This window comes from Eutrigla gurnardus (genome assembly GCF_963514095.1).
Source record: "Eutrigla gurnardus genome assembly, chromosome: 1".
In the NCBI taxonomy this organism is placed as follows: Eukaryota; Metazoa; Chordata; class Actinopteri; order Perciformes; family Triglidae; genus Eutrigla; species Eutrigla gurnardus.
This window is the reverse complement of record NC_139915.1, coordinates 23,488,110-23,511,170: the sequence shown is the minus strand read 5'-3', so window position 1 is coordinate 23,511,170 and position 23,061 is coordinate 23,488,110. Positions and strand designations below refer to the sequence as shown.

The 23,061-nt window shown below is 41.1% G+C and overlaps 1 protein-coding gene across 1 annotated transcript; it reads left to right on the top strand.

The window, feature by feature from the left end:
- Positions 1-141: 141 nt before the first annotated feature.
- On the top strand, positions 142-3,913 carry LOC311012894 (retinol dehydrogenase 13-like). The gene is made up of 7 exons (XM_084008697.1): positions 142-410; positions 629-769; positions 931-1,122; positions 1,417-1,578; positions 1,747-1,863; positions 2,130-2,334; positions 2,537-3,913. Exons 1-7 carry the CDS (start codon positions 335-337, stop codon positions 2,631-2,633), a joined length of 990 nt encoding a protein of 329 aa, XP_083864823.1. The 5' UTR covers positions 142-334; the 3' UTR covers positions 2,634-3,913.
- The last annotated feature ends 19,148 nt before the right edge of the window (positions 3,914-23,061 follow it).

Genomic DNA, 23,061 nt, shown 5'->3' with positions numbered 1-23,061 from the left:
GAACAAAATAGCAGCAACAGATTATGTCAGTCTATCGGTCATTTGCTACAAAAGGTTGCCATGGCCACGGCGGGTACACATTAAACAGTAGTCTTATTCTGAAAATCCCAGCCGGTGAACACCACGCCCCCACCCCCGCACAGGGAGTCGTCTTCAGAGAGCAGAGAAAACCCCGTATTGTACAGATTTTGACAGCATTTGATGTGGTTACAACTAATTCATTTATATCGGTATTCATATTATCAACGCGCTGATGTTTTACTTTCGTTTGTGATCATCTTTACACTGAATTTTATTGCTATTTAAGTAGGACTATAATTACCAGCTTATAATTATGCAAAACTACGCAGAGACAATGAGGGACTTTGTAGAGAAGCACGCGACCGGTCTCACTGTTGCTTTTGTCGCAGGTAAATACATTATTTTGTCATACGGATGTTGTGTATTCTATGTTTTTCTGCATTTCAGTTCAATATATTTATTCACTAGAATTGTTCTCATATCAGGGAATTTGTTTTAACAAGAGTGTATTATGTCACATTACCAAGGACAAATATATACAGTTTAAAGAAATACATATTGATATAATAGTATTTGATATTCATGTTAACTTGTCTTTTTCTGGCAGGGGCAGGAGTACTGGCCTTGCACAGGTGGCTGGCTGGGGGAGTGTGTCGGAGCAAGGTCAGGCTGGATGGGAAAACAGTACTAATCACAGGAGCCAACACTGGCATTGGGAAGGAGACAGCCTTGGATATGGCCAAGCGAGGCGAGAACCTCACTTTCTATTAATGTTATCAGTTGTTTTTTGTGGAGCACTTTGTTATTATCTGTAGTGGCTTGGGACTTACCGAAACTGCTGCCTTGACTAATTCACTCCTGCTTCCATTATTACTGTTTAAACCTTAAACACACTTATTTTTTTTCAAGGTGCTAGAGTGATCCTAGCCTGCAGAGACATGACCAGAGCCCGCATTGCAGCTGACGAGATCCGGCAGACAAGTGGAAATGGCAATGTGGTGGTAAAGAACCTGGACCTCGCCTCCCTGCAGTCTGTCAGGGACTTGGCCAAAGATGTCCAGCAGAATGAGGACCGTTTGGACATCCTCATCAATAATGCAGGTACATTGCCGTGCTTATTCCTGACTCAGCCAGTAGTAGTGAACATGTTTCACTGTAGGAACAATAATGCAATAATAATACATATATATTGTAGGTGCAAGCAGAATTTCTGGGCTGGCAGAAGTGCATCAAACAGACTTTGTGACATACAGTACATTGTGATGGAGCACAATAACACAGAAGAAATTAAGATGGCTGTACTAATAACTCTAACAATGTTTATAGGGCAAAAAAGATATCGGTTTGAGGTCAAGTTATGGTGGACCAATTTTAAGTGTATTTGCTGATTTTTAGGTGTTATGATGTGTCCTAAGTGGAAGACTCAGGATGGCTTTGAAATGCAGTTTGGTGTCAACCACCTGGGACATTTTCTCCTCACCAACTCTCTTCTTGACCTGCTGAAGAAATCAGCTCCGAGTCGCGTCGTCATCGTCTCCAGTATAGCCCACGAGAAAGGTAACGACAATGTTTTGTCATTTTGGTACAAATCAAATCTACTTCTTAAAAAGTTTTATTTCACTTACAATGATATTAAATGTTGGTTCACTATGATCGATACAACTTACATGAAAATGTTATATTTTGCTTAGCTTTGCTTTAGCTACACTGAATTGTTTCTTGCAGGCCACATGCACTTTGATGACATCAACCTTGACAAAGATTATGAACGCAATAAGAGCTACCGCCAAAGCAAGCTGGCCAATGTGCTCTTCGGCCGAGAACTGGCTTCAAGACTTCAAGGTAGTTTTCATGCGTCCTATTAATGCAGCATTGTTAAAAAAAATGTGTAATGGGAGTTATTATTAATCCGATACAATGTCAGGGTAAAGTTGACGAGGCATTATCACCTCACATTTTCACAGCATTTAATTTCTTAAATTATCATCAACTCTAATGTAAAAAAATACATCTCTCCATCTTTTGTTTTCGCCTTGATCTTCCTGTCTTAATGGTCCTATGAGGTTTTGTAACATTTTGATCTGATGGATCTCTCTCCCTCTCATCAGGCACTGGTGTGACGGTGTACAGTCTTCACCCTGGCGTCATCCGCACCGAACTCGGCCGCCACTTGTTCCCTACTTTAGCCCTGTGGCAGAGGATCATAGCCATGCCGTTTATCATGCTGATCAAAAGCCCCGAGGCAGGAGCTCAGACCAGCATCTACTGCGCTGTGGACGAGAGCCAGGCTGACGCCAGTGGACTCTATTACAGGCAAGTACGCTGGCAACAAAACTCACCGGACCATGAAGACAAACTTGAGTTAATATTTGCACTGCATGTTTTCATTTTGCTTGGGTGCCAATTAAATAATCATTTATGGCAATTAGCAATCGTGCCATATTGCATTCAAATATAACAACACTTTATTGGTATTTTTGTGATCTTCTCCGCCTTATTTTATTATCTCACACAGTGACTGTGCTCCCAAAATGCCGGCACCTCAGGCCCTGGATGACGATGCAGCCAAGAAGCTGTGGGAGCTCAGTGCTTCCATGGTTGGTCTGGCTTAAACACAGCGGCCTGTCCCGCTTATACCAACTACTCTTCCTGCTGGAGTCAGCTGCCCTACATACACGGGCGAATCAACCTCGGCAAACAAGTTGTATTGTCTCATGGGTAAGGGACTTGCATTCGTGATCATTTCACCTGTTTAAGGCCTAAAAGATTTGCCAATGACTACTATTTGCACTATTTCATTTCAGACTCCAGTCGGTTGAGTACATATCTATTAATGAATTAATATTACTTATGTGTTTTGCTTCATCTTTATATCATGCAGATTCTGATTCATTATTTTAAGCTGTATTGTATGTCTATGGTGTGCTGCTATATACTTATCAAAATGAGGCCATAGTTGCTTTAATCAACCATCTTGGCTGATTGTTTGCATTTTGGGGAAGCTATGGCTCAGGAGGGAGAGTGAGTTTGTCCGGTAAGGCGTAAGGCATAAATGCAGTCTGAATACCATTTTAATGAGCAACTAATTTTCTCTGAGAGCTTTGTTATCTTGTTTGTTATTTGTCATCATATGAAGAAGATACTTTTTTAAGACCTCAAACTGCTGCTTTTATTCACGGCATATAACAATAATTGCCAACATACAGTAAAATGAATGTATAGTTTGTATAATCAATTAAACTCGGTGCAGAACATTCATAAAGATGCAAAGCAATGCTACTTTTTCCAAGAACGGAAAGGGAGATGACAGATTATATATGTGGAAGCCGTAGACTGCGTGCCGAGGTGTTGGGTGAAGGCAGGAAAGTGACCTTACGTGTTGGCGGGGATGTAAAGATAGTTGCCCTTCAGAGGAGAGAGGATCCGCCACCGGGTGTAGGAAGGGAGTGGACGCCTCAGGGCCAGAGAGCAGTTAGGAAGCAGCCAGTAGATCCAGAAGCCTTGTAAGCTTGCTGAGTGCCCTGTGTGTGTGTGTGTGTGTGTGTGTGTGTGTGTGTGTGTGTGTGTGTGTGTGTGTGTGTGTGTGTGTGTGTGTGTGTGTGTGTGTGTGTGTGTGTGTGTGTGTGTGTGTGTGTGTGTGTGTGTGTGCGCGTTTGCGGTTTAACTTGTATTAGGAGTTGCTGCTTTTATTCTTTGAGGTGACTTTGGAAATCATGAGCGTGCTCTAGTCCTGCTCTATGTGTAAAGTGTCCTGAGATAACTGCTGTTGTTATGTGACACTATAAATAAAATTGCGTGCCTTTGCTAAATGAACGTAGTCAAAATGAACAAATTGTACAACAAGGGAACCATCAGCATTGTAACACATTGTGCAATAAATATCTGATTAACAGTGCTTTCTTTTTTCTGGCAGTTATTAAATAACAGGTGCAGCAGCTCTTCAATGTACATTTATAGAAGATCGTTGGCTGTAAATAAGGAAAAGATATCCACGGCAACTGAAACATAGTCTGTTAGTCACATTGTGACTTGTAGAAACGAATGTCGCTTCCAGGCTTTTCCACCAGGTTAAACGTTAAAAGAGTGGAAGCCAGACAGAAATATAAATGATATAAAAGAGAATTAGCGTTTTATTCTTTATGAATCACCAAATTTGGGTGGATGCTATTTTGTGTTTCATATCAGGATTTTCTTATTGCTTCCCATTAATTTTCAGTCTCCTGTTTTCTAGCTTTCAGTCGTCATTATCCCTCAGTTTGACAAGATCTATTCTCATCTCTGAAATTGTCCATTCAGTGAGCTGTAATTAATTATCCCAAGTCTACGTGTATGTAGGTGTGAAAATCATGCCAGCAAGTCATGCGTCATGAATTTTAGTCAGTCATGCTGTATCATGTCAGGGTGTCCGACTTTGCTTTTAGGCAGCTGGTTTCTAAATGTAATATCAGGAGAACAGATTTTTCTTTTTAAACTCACCTGAACTACATACACTACATGCTCCCCCCTGACATAAAAACTGTGGTTCGGTTTTACAGAAATACTTGCCTGAAGCCGCACCTGACAAAGATTGTTGCTTTCTGTCATTTCAGGGAAATATGACTTAAAACCAGGTGTGCTCCGAGCCGCCTGAAGGGAATCTACAATATGTCTCAGTTAATATTCCGTTGCCCTTTGATTTAAATGACAGATGTGCAAAGAGAAAACTTTACATGTTTCAGTACAACTCAGTGTATATGGCACTAAATCATCTAAAAATATAATTTCATTTGATACAAAGCGAGATAGATCATAACGCAACCTAAATCGTTGTGCTGGCACCACTTTACAAAGTTTACATTTCAAAATGTCATAATGCTCTTATTTTCAACTCTTAGGTCTTAAAAAAACAATAAATTATGGTTGTATTCATCCCTCTAAGAATGAATCAGTAGCAAAAGCAAACAATGAATCGATAGCACAAATCCTAATTGAAGCCTTCAACACTGTCGGCATTATGAATTGAATGACTGGATTACCCCGAGACTCAGATGTTGTCCCTGCAGTGTCTGTAGGTAATGTCATGCACATGCCCTTATCAGTTCTCCGTCCAACGGATGCACAATCTATAGCTGGGCTGGAAAAGTGATAAGGAGATGTGAGCGACCACAGTAGCCCAACAGCTGCTACAGGCTCTGTCACACTGTTATGGCGGACCTCTTGTTGTGAGAGTCCCTGAGAGGTTCAAAAAGTCCCCATCCGTGGACCACCTGAAGCCGCCATCCCGTCCCTCGGAGTCCTGGTCCCGGAGAGAGGAGTTCTCGAAGTCGGAGCCGATGAGATCTGTTGTTTCATTTCCATTACTCAGTCGCAGAGAGAGGCCAACCTGTCATGGACCGGGAAAAAAGAAGCCCCTCTCTATCTTTTTCTGTCAGCTAAAAGCTGCTCAGATCCTCACGCAGCGGGGAACTGGTTAAGCTCAGAGTGGGTTCTTGCAGCAGTGGCCCCTCGCTGTTTGACTGCTGACAAACTTTTGAGACACACCCCATTGATGAGTTTTATTTCACTGCAGCCCCGCCTGGCTCGCAGGGATTTCTCTACACCCATTGGTTCACATTCAGAACTCACCATACCTGCCCCCTAGCTCTTGTGGACCGGAGCCAAATAGTTCTTCCAGCTGTCAATCACGGGGAGATCAGCCAGTGGGATGAGAGAGGCCAGGCTTTGGCGGGTGCGTTCCCCACAGGTGTGGCTGAGAAGCACATTCCAATATGTACATACCTGTCAGCTCCTCTGGTATTCTGCGGCTCCTAGAAAGACCTCTGTTGACCATTCGCTCTCCCCTTGCCTCCTCGCGGGGCCCGTGCAGAGGGAGAAGGAAATAGCTCCCGTTTCAGTTGCACAAACAAGCAATTTTTTCGCCCCATGCGGTGTGTTTCCTCAATTCTTTCTCGAAGCGTACCACTTCCTCAAAGTTATGATGTCCCAAACCTCTCTTTGCTCACGGGCAACATTGCACGGGACGGTAAAGGCTTGCATTGTGCCTCAAAGGCTGTTTGGAGCGTAAACACATGGGAGTCACTACAAGCAACCTGTGAGTTATGTGAGCACAAGATGGTAAATAAAGGCAGCACTGTGTTTTCTTACACAATGCAGAGTCTTCCAGGAACCAAGGACTAACTAGATGTATCTCATTTCATCATATGCTGATATGTCAGTTAGCGTACAGGTGCAGGCAGTGGCATGTGCCCCCCCCCCCCCTAACAGAAGAACATCAGTTCTTCTCCTGTTTTCTGCCTCTGGAGATCGTAAAGTCTTAACCTGAATGTGTGTGTGAAGTGGAGGGTTGTGTTTTCTGCCTTCCTCAGGTATGCTGGCTTCTCTCTCTCTTTCTCAATCCAGTCATTTTCAATATGCCATTCTCCCGTCTTCATCTCTCTCTCTCTCTCTTCATCTGGCAGTGGATCCCTCTATCTCCCTCTCTCAGTTCTCTCCCAGACTACTTTCTGTGCCTCGGGCAGGTGTGAGAATGCGGGTTTGCAGCATTCGCAGGCCTAAAGCAGAGCAGGGCAGTTCAACCCATGCCGTGATTACCTTCGGACGAGTCTGTGCATGTGTTGAGCTGAATCACAGCAGCCACAGTGACTAAGCTCCTCTGTGTCGCCGATCGCAGTGTAATATAGCTGTAGCTCACAGAACATTTCAGCCTGTTTTATTTTTAAAGAATGTCCTCAACTCAGAAACACTCCAGTAACCAAGTTTGTGCCATCAGACAGTTAGAAAGTAAAATATCATGTTTTTTTCTAAACGTGAAATACTCGCCAGTCGTACCTTCTGTTTGTCACTGATGTTTTCTTTTTATTTATGCTGACACGTCCCATGTTATCTTTCATTATTCTCTGTGTTACATTCATCTGACAGAACCAAAGTATAGTTTTGTGGTTGGAATTGGTCTGCATGGTGCAGTAAAGAAAAAGGTGACTAAACATGAAAAAGACGAGAGATAGCCAACAGCAGGGTGTACGGTATCATTTGAAGCAATTCCCTTCAATAGCCTTTAATAAATGTTACATAGGTAAAGCTTAAATGTAAATGAATACTTAATGAGAGATGTGTTGATTCCACCCTACTGTCATTTTTAAGGTCCTCGATCAGGGTGCTGTTGGACTGCATTATATTCTTTTAATTTGACTATATTTTTTCATTGAACTCAAAGATTTCTGCCACAGGGCCTCTGTAACAGCTGAAAAGACATACCTAACATAGTTTCATCAGCCTGATACATCAGGTCTTTTCCTACGTTAACAAGAATCTCAATTGTGTGTTGTTCTGTGTGTTGATAATAACGTCTTTATCTCCCCCCCTCTCTCTCTCTCTCTCTCTCTCTCTCTCTCTCTCTCTCTCTCTCTCTCTCTCTCTCTCTCTCCCAATTCACAAATTGTCATTGGTGTTGTATACGTTTGTTAAAAAGAGGTCTAACAGGGAGGCAGATCCCTCTGGGTTTTACTCTGTAGGAGAACATGAATATTTGTTTGGCTTGGCAAAGAAAATACATTTGTTCACATATAACCTATAACTTAAACCTAAACTAAAAATAATCTTTATCAAAGAGTTAATACTTTTCTCCAAACTGCATCTTGAGTTGGTCCAACAGCAAGATATATTTGAAAAAATGAATGATTTTTTAAATTATTATTATTATTTTTGCATACACAGAAGTGTGCTCAATGGGATCAATAAAAACACAATGGGTTAATATGAGGGCCGCTGATTCAGCAGGAGTTACCACACGGACACAATGGATGTGGATGGCACAAACGATTTGTAAGAAATGAAACTTGATCGTGGTTGTTAAACTTCACCTGTATAAGCAACACCTCTGTGATACAAATGATTCTGTCTACACATACCTATAGTAGGGAAATAAAACAACTATATGATATGGTTGATTGACACCACAACCTCATTCATGATTCTGCTTGTGTTTGTGGTAAACGAGAGGGAGAGAGAGATAGAGAGGGTGCATCAGGATCAGGGGTGTCTGTAAGAATTCCAGGGCCCGGGCTAGGAGGACGAATTTCATGAGGTTGCGGGGGCTGTTCGGGGCCTGAGGCTGTATTCTGTCGCCAGGGATAAAGACATTGTCGAGTAAGCACACAAACAACAGGGGAGCTGCTGAGTCAGCTGTCCTACTGGCTTAGCACACGCTGCGCTGCTCCGGAAGTCTGGAGTCAAGACTCCCATGTTCCTGTTCAAATTGGCAAATTAAAATATTCTGACTGTTTTTTTAAACCGGCACATTTAAAAGACATATGTTCCATACAGTATCTTACAATTAAAATACAAACGCATGATGGGAAAGATTTGAATTGTCGGCTATTGTGAAGTTTGTCTTTTGAAAAAAGAAAGTGTCTTTTGAATAAATCAAGTTTAATAAGGTTGCATTCAATTTAACGTTTCAATTTATTTCACTTCTATAGGCACAGATTAGGCTTTTAAAAAGCGATTAAGTGATTAAAAAAGATAACTGCTTTAGAACATCTAATATTTTAAGAGTCGAAGCACGACATCAATTTCGTTTATAACGAAAAGGGAAACTAATGAGATTTTGATTTAATATTTAAGTTTGGCTCACCACCATGTAAAGTTGTACATCTTTTCCTTAAGTATTTCTCCAACTGGTTGCTGTGCAGCCCTCTTTACGCATGGCTTGACGTTCTGCTCTTGATATTTTGTGATGTCTTAGCATACCATCCGGAGAGGAAGGGCTGTAGCCATCTCTGCTGGCATTGTTGTCGATTATTTAGTTGAGTTCCTCTCGTCAGTGTGAAAGTCTGGTGCAAACCAAACAGGCGTCAGCCCTCTTTATCCAGTTCCGGAGTTTGTGGGCACATCAGTCGCTGGGGCCACTCATGTGGACCAGAGGAGATCTGCTAAAACATCTTCTGTCCCTCAGTGGGATTAGAGTCGACGCATTCCTGGCCCCTCTGCTCTGCAGCTCCCACCACTCCGCCTCACGCTGTTCACGTGTGTGTGTGCGAATGTCCACGTGTGTGTGTGTGAATTCACACATCGCACGAACATGAGTAAAGACACAAATAATGACTTGTAATTCTTAATTCAACCTGACATCATTTAAATAGCCATAGCAGCATTCATTACCAATCCAAATAGTAATACAATCTGGCTAATATGTACAAACCTCCATCAGAAAAACACATTTAGCTGTTGCATGCTAAGAAGCTCCATTCAAAACACATAAAAGCATGTTACTATAATAAACCAGAAAAAAACAACATATATGCTTTGGAAGACTGCAATAAATACAAATTACACAACCCAGTTACCAGAAAAAATGTTGTCATCGTACATTTCTGCAAACATGCAAGCATAGCATAACACACAAAAACCCTATGGATCACTCAGATTTCAGAAGATATTTGATGACTGCAGTGATGTTGGGTGATAACATGTAGTTAATGAGAGAATACGCCAATCAAGTGCAAAGTACTTTACTGCAGTACTGTAAACCAGACTGTAAATATGAATTCACATTCTCTCAGCGTCATGGTTCTGGCTATACATGAGGCCATAATGTGTCATTCACCCATCACACGCGATGTTAGGCCGGGCAGCAGGGGAAGTAACCCCCCGGCTCGTCCAATGCTACCCTGGATGGACTCCAGTGGAATGTCGCCACATATTTCCTCCAGCATTGTGGACGTTTTTTCCCGCTTATATGGACTCCGAACACCTTCCCCCAGGGCCAAAAATACAAAAACTAAAAAATTATTGATCCAGACATTCTAATTGCTGTTTAGTGTAATTGTTTGCTGTTTAGAATGGACTGTTCATTGAGTTGATGGCAGTTAATTGACCTAAATAGCGCTCCCTGGATAAAGACATTAAACTGCAACCTGTGTTTATGAAGGCATGGGCTCTTTGTCATGGAAGACATTTGGGACATGTCACTGTTGGAAAAGCTGTGGTTTAAATATTACAACAGGTCCATTTAGATGGTATTTCTGGCTCACTGTACCATAACTTACTAGAACACTTAGAGAAGGTTAAGTCAGGAGTCTTGACTTAATCATTCATGTGTTTTTCCTGTGCTTTTTCCCACTATGAATAGTCTGCTGTGAAAACAATGTCTAATGTTCAGAATTCTGCACAAACGATTGAATTAATCTGGTTGGGAATGGAACATCAAACTTTTGGGGAATTGGCATTATTATGGTCGCTTAAACGATTTGAGAATTCTGGTCATCAAATCTGTTTTGCAGGTTCTCGTTTGTTTAGTTACACACTTGTCGTGGAATTTGGCTCATTGTGTCAAAACTCGACACACAAGCCAAATAAGACAGAGCACTTGGAGATGAAGATTAGCACTTCTATGACAAAGTGAACAACAACTTGAGCATTCCTTTTTCCAAAATGGTATTTTTGCAACAAAAATGCACCATTTGAAGGACTATTTCAAGGCAGCAACAACATACTGCAATTTATTCATACATTTCCATGAATGCAAATAGAAAGCCTTCTGGAAAAAAAAGAAAGACAGCTAAGTTTTTCCCATTGCAGGTTTTTCAATAAAAACACTAAAAAGTTCTGTCAGGTCTGGCCACATCACCACATCACAAACATTACCATGCTTGGTCTCCTTCTTTGTTCCATCCTCGACCTCCTCTCTTCCTCTTCCTCTCACAAAAGAGGTGAGCTTACCTAAAACTGATTGGTGTTCAATTAGTGTTGACAATTCCAGGTTCCAATCCCAATGTCCCCCCCTAACCACTTAAACCCTGAACCCTCAGGGACTTGACTGACGTCACCTGGTAAATGGTTGAGTGTGAGAGTCTGCGAGGGCTTAAAGATGGTACAAGGAGAGCACTTTGTGGCGACATATCACATTAATGACACCAATACATGTTATGTACATTGCAGGTTTTTATTTTACATTTGTTTTACTATATCTTCCAGTCTCTTGCCTTACAAAACAAACATCATTTTCAAAAATGTGTCAAAATAGCTTCAATAAATGGTTTGTTCTTTCTTACCATCTTAAATCCTTGTGTTGATGTTAATATGTCTGTGTTAATTTCATATGACAGGCTGAACACCCATGTGACGTTCTTTGTTTACCTTCTTTTTTTTTTTACGCCTCTGGGCTTCCCCTGTTATCCCCGTAATTAATGTCACAATGCTATGATTTGTGGGTAATCCCCTAAGGCAAAGGCTGCAAAAATGTGGACTTCAAGCATAAAACACAAAAGGGCATAAAAGACATCAAAAAGAGAGTGGACCCATGATTTGGCATGTTGGCTATGTTTTGCACAAGTATTTTCCCAATGACTGCAAGAAATTTCTTTCTTGAACTTGTGTGTCTAATGTAAGAAACAGTCAGTGCTGCTTTCTGTCTGTGATGTTCAGAATTGCTAATTATTTAGTGCATTGGTACAAAAGTTATGCTCTTTGTCACCTGGTCACATTCTCATGGTCTCAAACTCACTAAAATCTTCTTTTTGTGCTTTACAAAGAGAGAGCGAGTAAATAGGCATCACACCACTTGGTCCATCTCCGTGGGTGCAATACCCTCTAGTGGGAAAAGTGCAAACTGACACAGCAGACGAAATGACTTTTAAATGAAAAAAAAATTAATAAATAAAAATAAATAAAAGTGGAAAATCAAGATTGGTAATATTGTTGGCAAAAATACCCCACCACAGCACCAAAAACAATATCTGTCATAATCTGCAAAACTGATGAGATCCACCTGATGCCCCCGATGATATTTTAACGGATTGATTTAAAATTTTCAGTTTAAACAGCTGATATTCAGAGAATATTGGATTGCTTTAGCTTTGTCAGGCATCTCAGCAAACTGTAGTATGTTGAATAGGGATTTATATTTGCTTTGGGTTTGTCCAAAGACACACAGAAACACACCCACAACCACAGATTAAAGTACACAAACGCACATTCTGTGATTGTGGTCCGGTACAGTTGGTGCTGATCTCAGGGTAGATAGAGATATTGTTATTTCTATCTGAAAATGTTTTATCACCACCTGAAACAAGAAGCCATAGTTCAGTTCATGTTCAGATATAACAAGCACACATCATTCAGCATGCAGCTCTCATACAGGAGATCATGATGACACTTCAACCAGCGGAGTTGCACTTAATATATTTTCTCAGCTGAAATGTTATAATTACGTCGCTGATTCCACACCTGTATTCACAATATGCGATCCTTTCTTAGCACTTCCAGAACGTCCTCATGTCGTTTTGACGGGAAACATAGCACTCAGTTGCCATGGACACACATCATGTGGGGTATGAACTAATGTGTCCTTGACAACGAACTACAGCTTTCTGTTTGTGCGTTGTGTATGTGCCTACTGTACCTGTTTGGAGGAAGTATAGTGGTTTGTTGGTGCATCTGTGTGTGCACTCCTGTGACTCATAACTCATATAACAGGATTAAGCCACAGGTGAGTGTGAGCCAGTTCAACACTTTAGGCAGAAATACTCTGTGTGCACCGCAACCCTCCCCCCCATCTCTGATTCTATAAAGATAATAACAATCAGACACCTTGGTAGCAAGATAGCAGGTTAATTCCCAGGATACTAAATTATCAGGCATAATTTCCTGTGTGGGAGAAAACAACGTGGTTTAAGTTCCAGAGAAAGTGATCTGTAACTGATCAACCTCACTGGGACCTGAGCAGATGAGACGCAACAACATGGAGCTTCCAGAGCTGTTGCTGCTGCTGCTGTTGCTGTTGTTGTGGTGTGCTACACCCCTGCTGCTCACTGGAGAGTGAAATGTGATCATGGAGGGCTGCCAGCACACATCAGGACCTGGCAGTTGAAACGGCAAGGCCAGCGAACTGAGATCTAAATCGTCTCTACTGCCACTTTCAACCTCTGAACACTAGAGGGCAAGCACTGCCGTTGATAATGGACACTGTCTGTCTGCCCTACCAAAACACTTTCATCTTGTATAAAAATACTGGAAAATCAGAATTCAGTAATTTTCCGTTCTTAAAGTCCGACTTTCTAAGTGGTAAAAAAAGCCTCCACAAGAGTCAACAAGTACAGAATGGTTTTAAGGCCACTGCAGAGCGTCTACAATTCTCACTTGTATCGTAAGAATAAACATAATCAGTCAAGACCAGAGGCTGGTTACAGCTCTATGCTTGAGATGCAAGAGGAAAATATAAAATACTAAAATATATTTAAAAAAAATCTCGGTATAATATCTAAAAATTGTTTTATTTTTTGGAATAAAATACAAGATTGAAATTTTGATTGTAATGCTTCAACAGCGACACCTACAGGACGGGCAAGGAAGTGGTGGTCTGGGGCAGAGGAGAATGCTGATTGGCTAAACATACGTAAATAAGTGAGGCTCCGGGTAGACCAGTCGCCCTTTCTCTGCCAATGTACGCAACTGGCAGTAAAGCCTAAAGCCAAAGGTAAAGCCATAGCATATTAGATACGAAATGTACTTACTTTTGTTTTAATTGTACTCTAGTTAACCCTTTACAACTGAGTCCCGTTTTCCCTTTATCGAGGAGTAGCTAGCCTTTAGGTACTTGCGTTAGCTTAGCCAACCAGTTAGCTTGTTGTAGCAGCCCCGCACTCGCAGCAGTCCGCCGTCCATACCGGAAGTGAGTGGAGTTCGGTGAGACGTCGGGCCGCAGCACGGCACCGTACTCTCATTGTAGGTCCATCCGGGACAGCTGAGCTAGGCTTTCCAAAGTGGTTTCCAGACGTCAAGACTGTATTGTGTGCACTTGCAGTGAAATTCCATACATTACAAAAAGAGGGGGGTGAAATTAAAAAAAGAAATATGTGTGCAATCCCTCTTCATTAAAGACTAGTCTCGTGTGTTTGTTTTTTTGTTTGTGGCAGGAAGAGGCAGACAGGAAGGCAAGGCTTCAACCAAGGTTAGAGGCAAGAAAAAAATGTTGCTCATGTTTTTATGTGAAATGTGATGAAAACTCATGTAAACTCAACATTCATCTAAATACTTAAGTTGTTATTCCTATGAATGACACATGAATTAAGTATATAATATTTGATTAGATTACATGACAGATTAAATGTAGGGCCTACATATTTTATAAGCATGTTTTTCATATTTGTAAAATGACCCTTTTAGATGCTAAAAGGTTGAAACTTGTTACAAATATTACATATCTTTGAATACTAATTTATTTTATAATACACATTTTTGCAAGAAAAGTGAATAAGAAAACATCCCACAGACCTCAAATGACCTAAAAGATTGGAACAAATGATTAACAAACTTTTGAATTTGATCAGATGTATAATGCATAAATCAACCACCCGACACTGAGATACGATACTTTAACTGAAGACTCAGTATTTCTTGCAAAATACATTTTTACTTGTCAGGAATATAAGTAGTGACCCTTTCAAATTAAATGTGTAATTGCACACATCAAATCAGTATTTAAAAAGAATGAACATGACTTTGTTGACTACTTGTTTGTAGCTATTTTAATGGTTTCAATATGTTTTCTCTAAACAATTATATATTAAAATCACATTTTATAAAAAATCTAAAAAATGTCAATATATGAGTAAATCTTTCTAACTTTCCTGATTTTTTATTTATTTATTTAATATTTTGCCTTACCCAAAATACAAAGAAATCACTTGGCCCCCCAGTCAGTTTTCCTGCTGCTTCATATGGTTTGGTTTAATTTACAAATTGTTTGACATGTCTCTGAAATTTCTGCATCCATCCTAATACAGTGCGTGTGTGAATGGAATTTTGTTAGTGGGGCTTGCAGTATTTAAAAAATCAGGAACAAAAATGTCAGACTGTGTATTCTGTGGTTAACCCAGGCAGTATTGGGTACACTGTCTGGAAAGACAGTGCACTTTTATTTATTTCTTTAGTGTGGCACACAAAAAGTTCCATTCACCTCCAATTTTTCATAACTGTCCTTGAATCATGTGTTTTGCTTCATCCTCTCTCGGCACCCCATGTCCCTTCTTCTCTTTGTGTGAATGTCCTTGAGTTCTGTTTTCTGTGTGTACATGTAGTCTGTCCTCTAACCGGGTCTCTCTTTTCTTCATTTTAATTGTGTCCTAAATTATATTAATAGTAAGTATGTGTTCAAATATTTAAATATATTCATAATGTAATTTCACCCCCAAAATTGGAAATGTATTAATTTGTATATGAGTGACTTTCATCATACTAAACCATAACTAATTTCACTGCACGCTCAAACGTATAAACAGTGACCTCTAGTGGCAGTCGTAATTTCTACAATGCACAACAGATGAATAGGGCAAACCAAACCTGCATGTTAGATACAGATTGAGGACACAGCTGTACGTTTCCCCACAAGTCTTGAGCTATTTTGTTTTGTCTTATCCAGCTTGATCCTCGGCCTGTTCACCTCCACTGCTATATGTGCTGCCTTGCCTTCAGTCGGTCTGGTCTAACTACGTGTTGATCTGTTGGCAGAGATGGACCGAGTAATCGACCCCAGTACTTGAGTAAGAGTACAAATACTACTGGTCAAAATTTACTCCGTTACAACTACAAGTAAAAGTAGCTCAGTCCACATGGTACTCAAGTAAGAGTAAAAAAGTACTTGCTTTTAAAGGTACTTAAGTATCCAAAAGTACATGCTTTTAAATTTACTTTAAGTAAAAGTAAGAGTAAGAGTAAATTTCAAATAAAATGAATGGGATCACAGGACTACAGCAGATGTTGCAGATGCAGATGTTTATTAACGATCATTGAAATTGTAACCATATGAACCTGCACCGTCCAACTAACACTCTATCATTGGGAACTGGAACCCCCTCAAAGACCAATGTTGTCCCCACACCACTGGTTGAGAATCACTGTTTTACAAAAAACTACATCTCTGCTTTCAATAACTCAATGTTGAGGTCACTTGTCTTTACAGGAAGGACAATATAGGAGCACAACAAACTCTGTCTCCCCATGTATCCTTATGGGGAGGGATTATGTATTTCCGCTTTTACGTAGATCCCAGTGGAGAGCGTGCACTGTGATAGGTTTCCTTCTTTGACAAACACAGCTTGTGTCCAATAGTACTTAAAAAAAAAAAAAAAAAGACCAGACCTGAAAGTAACAAGTACTTTTCAGCCTTTCTAGGAATTAACTTGAGTAAAAGTATCTATCTTGGAAATGTATTCAAGTAAGAGTAATAAGTACCAAAGAAATCTAACACTCAAGTAAAGTACAAATCCTCTGGATATGTACTTAAGTACAGTACTTAAGTAAATTTACTCCATTACTGTCCACCACTGTCTGTTGGGACTAGATACTGATCTGTGTTGTGTAGAGATTGTCAATGTCAATTGTCAGCGACTGGCTGTCTTTACTTTACTTTACTAACTAGTTTGACATGGCTGTAGCTAAGGCAATATGTCCTGCCAAAAGTCAAAAGGTTATTCTTGACCAGTGAATGCTGGATTATGTTCCTCCTCAGCATATTGAAGAACCTGGATTGTTATACATCCAGTGCTCTTTATAGCTTGTGCAATTCACTCTCTCAGTAGAAAAATGACCCTGAAGCAGGAGAGCGATATGAAAGATTCATTTAGCATGCCCCCAGAAGTAATCTAATTATAGCTCCAAAGTGGTTATGCATTGTTTACACTATTGTAAGTATTAGTCATAAGCATATTAATTATATAGTGACAACAACAGATGATGATGTTTATGGGATGGTTTTATATATGTCTGTGGGGAATAAAATATTTGCCAAAAAAGTTTCACACAATTGAATATTTAAACTAATGCAAGGAATTTCTGTCTGTCTGTATGCTGGTTTGTCCTCTGCATATCTCGAGAGCCGTTCATAGTTTATTCGACTAAACAAGCACACTGTGCTCTGTGCAGCTGCAGGGGTGGGGCTTCAGGGTGCCAGCATGTCGTCCGCCGCAGGCTTTACATTCCTTTTGCTACTGGATGATGGACAAAGCTTGCAAATGTCACATGGATGCTGGACACACTGATGTTACAACAGGAGTGTATAGCCAACTGGAAGCTTAATAGAACCAGTGTATTTCAAATGTGTTTCTGACTGGTGCAGTGGGCCCTGGGTTCCTCCTTAGTAGTTTTTTAAATATTAGATTAAAATCGAAAATCAGATCTGGGAAACAAATCGGGGATTTTTTTTTGTAATTTCCGTGACGAATTTCAAGAAAGTTGGGTCAGCCTGTGATATTTTACTTTTTGGCAGATTTTTGGTGTGATTTTGAATCCACCCCTGGGTTGATTATTTTGGTTTCCATTGACTGTTGTTATCATTCTCAACACATTACAAAATGTTGATCAGTAAAGCTTTTCATAAGTATTTCTTAAAGATCTAATGTGTGATTTAAATGTTTCTTTGATTTTTTTGAACAGTGTAGTTATCAGTGTGTTCATGCAACGTTTCTGTAGGCAGTGAGTGCCAGTTCTGCTGCAGTTTTGAAACTAAGCGAGGCATACTCTGGCAATACTCTTATTAGTCGTCGTCCCACCCCCCTCTCTCTCTCCTCAGGGCATGGCAAATGCAACTGTGGAGAGACATTGCCACAAATAGACTCTCTAAATATGGAAGGCCTCAGTCAAGAGAAAATGCATGATCGAATTTAGGGCCTCTCCACCAAACAGCTTCTATACAAGGACCAAGACATAAGAGAGGTTGAATGGCTGATGACACTTTCTGTTGGAATATGTCTGTTACTGTGGGCATGTGTCTACTTGCACCTGTGTGTATCTGCAGTTACTGTGCAGTCATCTGCGCATGTGAGGCTACAGCTTGGCCTGCAGCTCTCAGATAAATATTGTGTCATAATAATCATAATGCAGAATTTATATAGGCTGTGAGATTTCCACCGTGGCATAACCGTGAGCAACCCTTTCATATACAAATAGACATATGATACATGGTGATATTGATTAGAGGTGCTTCAAAGCTCCACATTTAGTCTCACAGTCTCACATCAGTATACATACATTTATTTTGGAGTTTGAGCAAGTGTTACAAGGGGAGGGGGGGGTTAGTGAATTCATGACATTTTGTCTGCTAAACTGGGTGAGGAACCTCCTGTTGGTTCCTTACATGCTGCAGTGCTGCATTGCGCTATACTGACCTGCAGTTGACCCTTTGCACTGACTTTGTTTCATACACTGTGGGCACTGAGTATGTGGAACAGTCGAGCCTTTCACAACTTGGGAATCAACAACGGATCAACAGACCTCACGTTAAAGAAGCAGCGACAGTCTCTAAAAATCGACCACTCATTTCCATATTTCAACTGATCCAAATTATGACTTATGCTTCCACGCTGACTATATTATAATAATGAACACGTCTTCATGAGTCAGCCTCCTTCATCGTACAGCCAGGACTCTGTGTGCAATGCGATGGGTGGACGGTGTCTGTACGTGCAAAGGCGTATATGTTCACGAGCTAATATGACCCCACGCGCGTGTCCCTGCAGCCATGTCTCACAGCAGATGTTGCCTAAAGCCTCGACAGTGTCTCCAGCGATGTGCTGTCCGCTGACCTTCAGTAACATTTCAAGATGCGGCAGCCCGCTTGTCAAGGACAGTGCGCTTCTCTGGCTGATGATGATGCTTTGCCTTTCATTAATATGCCTCACCTTCAGATTTGCTATATGGCATTTGCATCATATTAGCATATATCTGTGGGCCAGCCGTTTGGCGCTGCAATGTGCGGAGCTTGTGGGAATGACACCTGTTACACAGAGAGGCAGATGCTGCTCTGGCAGTGGAAGCTCTATTTGTTACCGTGTAGTTCACTTCACTGTTATTTTCCTTTGGATGTTTGTAGTTCTGCTTTAGTTTCTCCAATCTCAGTTTTTTAAAGTCTTATCCAAAATATTTTCAAATTGCCGATCTGGATGCAGTTTTCTTAAATATTGACAGCTTGCATAAAGCCATTTTTTAGAAGCTTGGAAGAGATCTGTTTATCCAGAGTTTTTGAGTACTGCTTCCCAAAATGTTATGCCAACTTGCTGCAGCAGAACAGAAACTGCTGCAGCAAAATATTATAGAAACTATTCAGATGTGCTAAAAGGCCTAAATGCAGGTGAAGCTGATAGATAGATAGAGATAGAGATTTATTTGTCCTTGCGGAAAATTGTTCTGCGCCATACAGTACGTCTGATACATTTATACAAAAAGACAATAAGACGATTCTTTGTTTGCCTGCAGAAGAGGGAACGAAAGGTTCCTTTATTTCAGCGACCAACAGGAAGGATAACCTCTGCGTTACCCTCCTGTCTGAAGTCAGCTGACTAAATCGCCAAGCCCTGCGATTCTATTGTTACCCGGGAAGGAAGGAACACAAACGGGAAGGATAACTGCTACGCCCCGCTCTCGTCTGGACTCAACCGACTCGTCGCGTCCCCCGCTGCCACCGAGGACCCGCGAACCACAAGCCGCCGCCGCCGTGTCAAGAAGCGCCAACCTCAGACACATTCACGAGCTCAGTAAGTGATCTACCATCAGTTAAAGGACCGGGGTCCCGCCGAACGAACGCCAGTTCATTCACGAGCTCCCGTGTGATGGTAATCGCTTACTGATCCTTTGTGCATTATGCGCACATTCTCTCTCTCTTTGTTCCGGCTAACACACATGTGCACACACATACACCGCCCTCACACGTATCCTACGCCAGCTGTTTCCATCCCCGGGCGCTATGGAAATAGCTCCATCTGGTGGCTGTACCCGGCTATCTCTCTCTCTCTCTCTCTCTCCCTCTCTGGCTATTCTATCTGGCGTCAGCGGCTCCACCCCTGAACGCTAGGGAAATAGCTCCATCTGGTGGCTGCACCCGGCCATCTCTCTCTCTCTCTCCCTCTCTGGCTATTCTATCTGGCGTCAGCGGCTCCGCCCCTGAACGCTAGGGAAATAGCTCCATCTGGTGGCTGCACCCGGCCATCTCTCTCTCTCTCTCTCTCTCTCCCTCTCTGGCTATTCTATCTGGCGTCAGCGGCTCCGCCCCTGAACGCTAGGGAAATAGCTGCACCCGGCCATCTCTCTCTCTCTCTCTCTCTCTCTCTCTCTCTCTCTCTCTCTCTCTCTCTCTCTCTCGCTATTCTATCTGACGTCAGTGGCTCCGCCCCTGAACGCTGTGAGGAATAGCTCCACTTGGTGGCCGTGCCCGGCCATCTCTCTCTCTCTCTCTCCGTCTCGCTCTCTCCACACACACACGCACACGCACGCACACACACACTCCACGTGTGTCTCTTCCTTTGTTTAGCTTAGCTTTGTGTGTTAGGTAGTTAGGTAATAAGGCTTTGTTTATTGCAGTGTTATTGATTGTGATCATAATTACTGATTTTAATAAATCTTATTATATTATAACTAGCGGTCTCTTGTGCTGTTGTGTATATGTCACTGGATAACAGCAGGTTGTGAAGGCTAGTGCTCGAATTTCACGCCTTTTTAATTGTTCAATTGTTTTTATACTTCTATGCCAATGATCACGATGATTGGCATGTGAGTATAAAACCTTTTATATTGAGACTGAATACAGTTTTAGGTTATCTTTTCCCTGATCCCAGGGTGGTGCCCCGTTTATTCATGATTATATCATGATAATATTAAATATAATTATTGATGTCAATAATCATATTGACATTAATAATTAGCTGTTGATAACCAAATCTGCTCCTGCTACTACCCCAACATCTGAAATAATGTCTCATTGTATAAACAAAGGGACAGCAATGGCAGGGCACTGAGGGATTAACAAACTTTAATCTTCTGTTTAAGGGTGTTTATATCTTTAAAAAAAAAAACACAAGTCAACCTCAAACTACACCGCACAAGCACTAATAATCATATAAGAGCAAGGATGGGGATAGATTGCTCTTCTGTAATGTTGCTTCTGTAATGTTCTAATGTTATGTCTCCGTCAGTGAGATCTGTAGGTTGTGTTCGTCCCTGTCTAATGCTTTTGGTCAGTTCTGATGAGGCTTGGCCTGAGGATGCTGCAGCCAGGTGGTGACCCTGCATGCAGTACCTGGCATGCAGCAGAGTGCATGGAGCTGCGGCCAAATCCCTGAGTCTGAGAGCTGCCCACACTGGCCAATCTGCCATCAGAGAGAATGAGCAGTAGACACAGTCACTTATAAAACACTCTGGCAGGGATATAAAAAGCTCCTTTTCGATGCATGATATTGCCTTTATATATTATAACTATTTAACTATTTATATTAGAATTCCCAAGTTATGGCATCACCTACTGATTAGAAAAGTCAAAACAAATGTCATCACAGTTATAGTAAAAATACAAGCTTAAAATTGCTAAATTCGTTAGTCATTAGAGTATTAATATAGCAGCAAACCTATTTGCAATGTAAAGATATGGTAGTAATGTCTGCCTGAACAGAGATTGAAGTAGCTCTCCTCCCGTTTGTGTTGTAATCCGAGCTGCTCCCTGCTTTGTTGACAAAGTTCGACTGGCCACATGGGCTTGCATGTGAGCGTGCTCCACTGGCTAGTTCACAGCCACCGCTTTGCACTGCGCTCAAACGGTGGTTACTGCTGATAATGTCGTCCTCACCAACAGCCTTGTCACGGAAACAAAGTGCCCATCCTCCAGTTCCCCCTCAGGTAAACACTGTTACCCCTGTCATTACCGTCGCCATAGAGCCGTGTGGAGGCAAAATAAAATGCTCCCAATATTGTAGTTAGCACCTTTTAAAGAAAAAACTCATTTTTTTCTTTTTTTTCTCTTTAATCCAGTTTATTCTTCTATCCTTTGACCTTGTTAATAGTGTTTTTTAAAGGATCTGAATTGTAATGTTCCATGCTCCAGTCAGACAGACTGGACTGGGCCTACATCTGGTGTATTGTGTAGTCTCAGTAAACAACATCCTACAAACACAATTAATTAATCCACTTGACGAATCTCACCCTTTTCTACATTTGGTAATTGATCATGATTTTCAGTTGTCAAACCATATTATAAATGTGTATGAAATTTGCTCATCTAAACACGCATGCACTGTAAATTGGCATTTCATTGACAAATGTTAGTTGTGTGTCAAGGCTGCTTCCCTAATCCAGCAAGTCTTTGCATTACTTCAATGTCCCGTGAAGATTGACAGCATCACGAATGGGATGTGACTTCAGGCAATCACTGTGGTTGAATCAATGCGAGGCGTGAGCGGATTCGTGGTCTTTGCTGTCCCCAAAGTGACTCGCAAGACATTGACAAAAAGCAAGCGCACACAGGAATTGAGATACTTTAGTATACATAGATTTGATAGTTTACATAAAAAATGTGGCCTGAATAAGCATTTTAAGACCCATATTTAGGACACTTTTAAAAAAGATTATCTTTAGGGCTTTATTGCCTTTGTTCGAGCAGCTGGAGAATAACAAGAAAGCTGGGAGAGAGAGAGGATGACACCCAGCAGAGGGCTGCATGTCAGCCTACAGGGGCCAGAGGTAATCTTGTAATGCAATATTGATTATTATCAGCCGCCAATGAAAAATAGTGATAACTTTATAATAATTACTAAAGCCTAAAGCTGTAGTCTGTGAATATCCATTAACAATCAACTTTGCGGCTGCAATATACACCAACAAAAATCAAATATGAAACGGATTTAAAGAATCAGTTAAAAGTTGTGTGGCACGACCTTTGCCACCAACATACATAAAAGGAATTCAGATATTAGCTGGTAAAGAAAGTCTAGCAGTTAAATTGCTTGGCATTTTTTTGTCATGGGTTGTCAAGTGTCAGGTGGTCAAAAACACTACACCAAAGAAATGAACACTTTTCTTTGTTTGAGTAATGTATATTGCAACAGTTTTTAGTCATGCCATTACATAACATGATTTGATAAGGCATTAATATGTCTGCTGTGAGATTGTCAGCTTGTGATGGGGTTTTTTTCGCACCAAGTTAATGCCCTTACATTAACCCCCCCTTTCATCCCAGCTTTGTTGATGAACTCTCGTTTATTGATGCACCGCAACCCAGAAACCCAGAAAGAATGCCTGGAAATC

Bases quoted from the DNA above. Each gene is read 5' to 3' on its own strand.
- LOC311012894 (XM_084008697.1), top strand. From the start codon at position 335: ATGCAAAACTACGCAGAGACAATGAGGGACTTTGTAGAGAAGCACGCG. The intron at 411-628 runs GTAAATACATTA...TTTTTCTGGCAG, and splicing joins CACTGTTGCTTTTGTCGCAG to GGGCAGGAGTACTGGCCTTG. The intron at 770-930 runs GCGAGAACCTCA...TTTTTTTTCAAG, and splicing joins CTTGGATATGGCCAAGCGAG to GTGCTAGAGTGATCCTAGCC.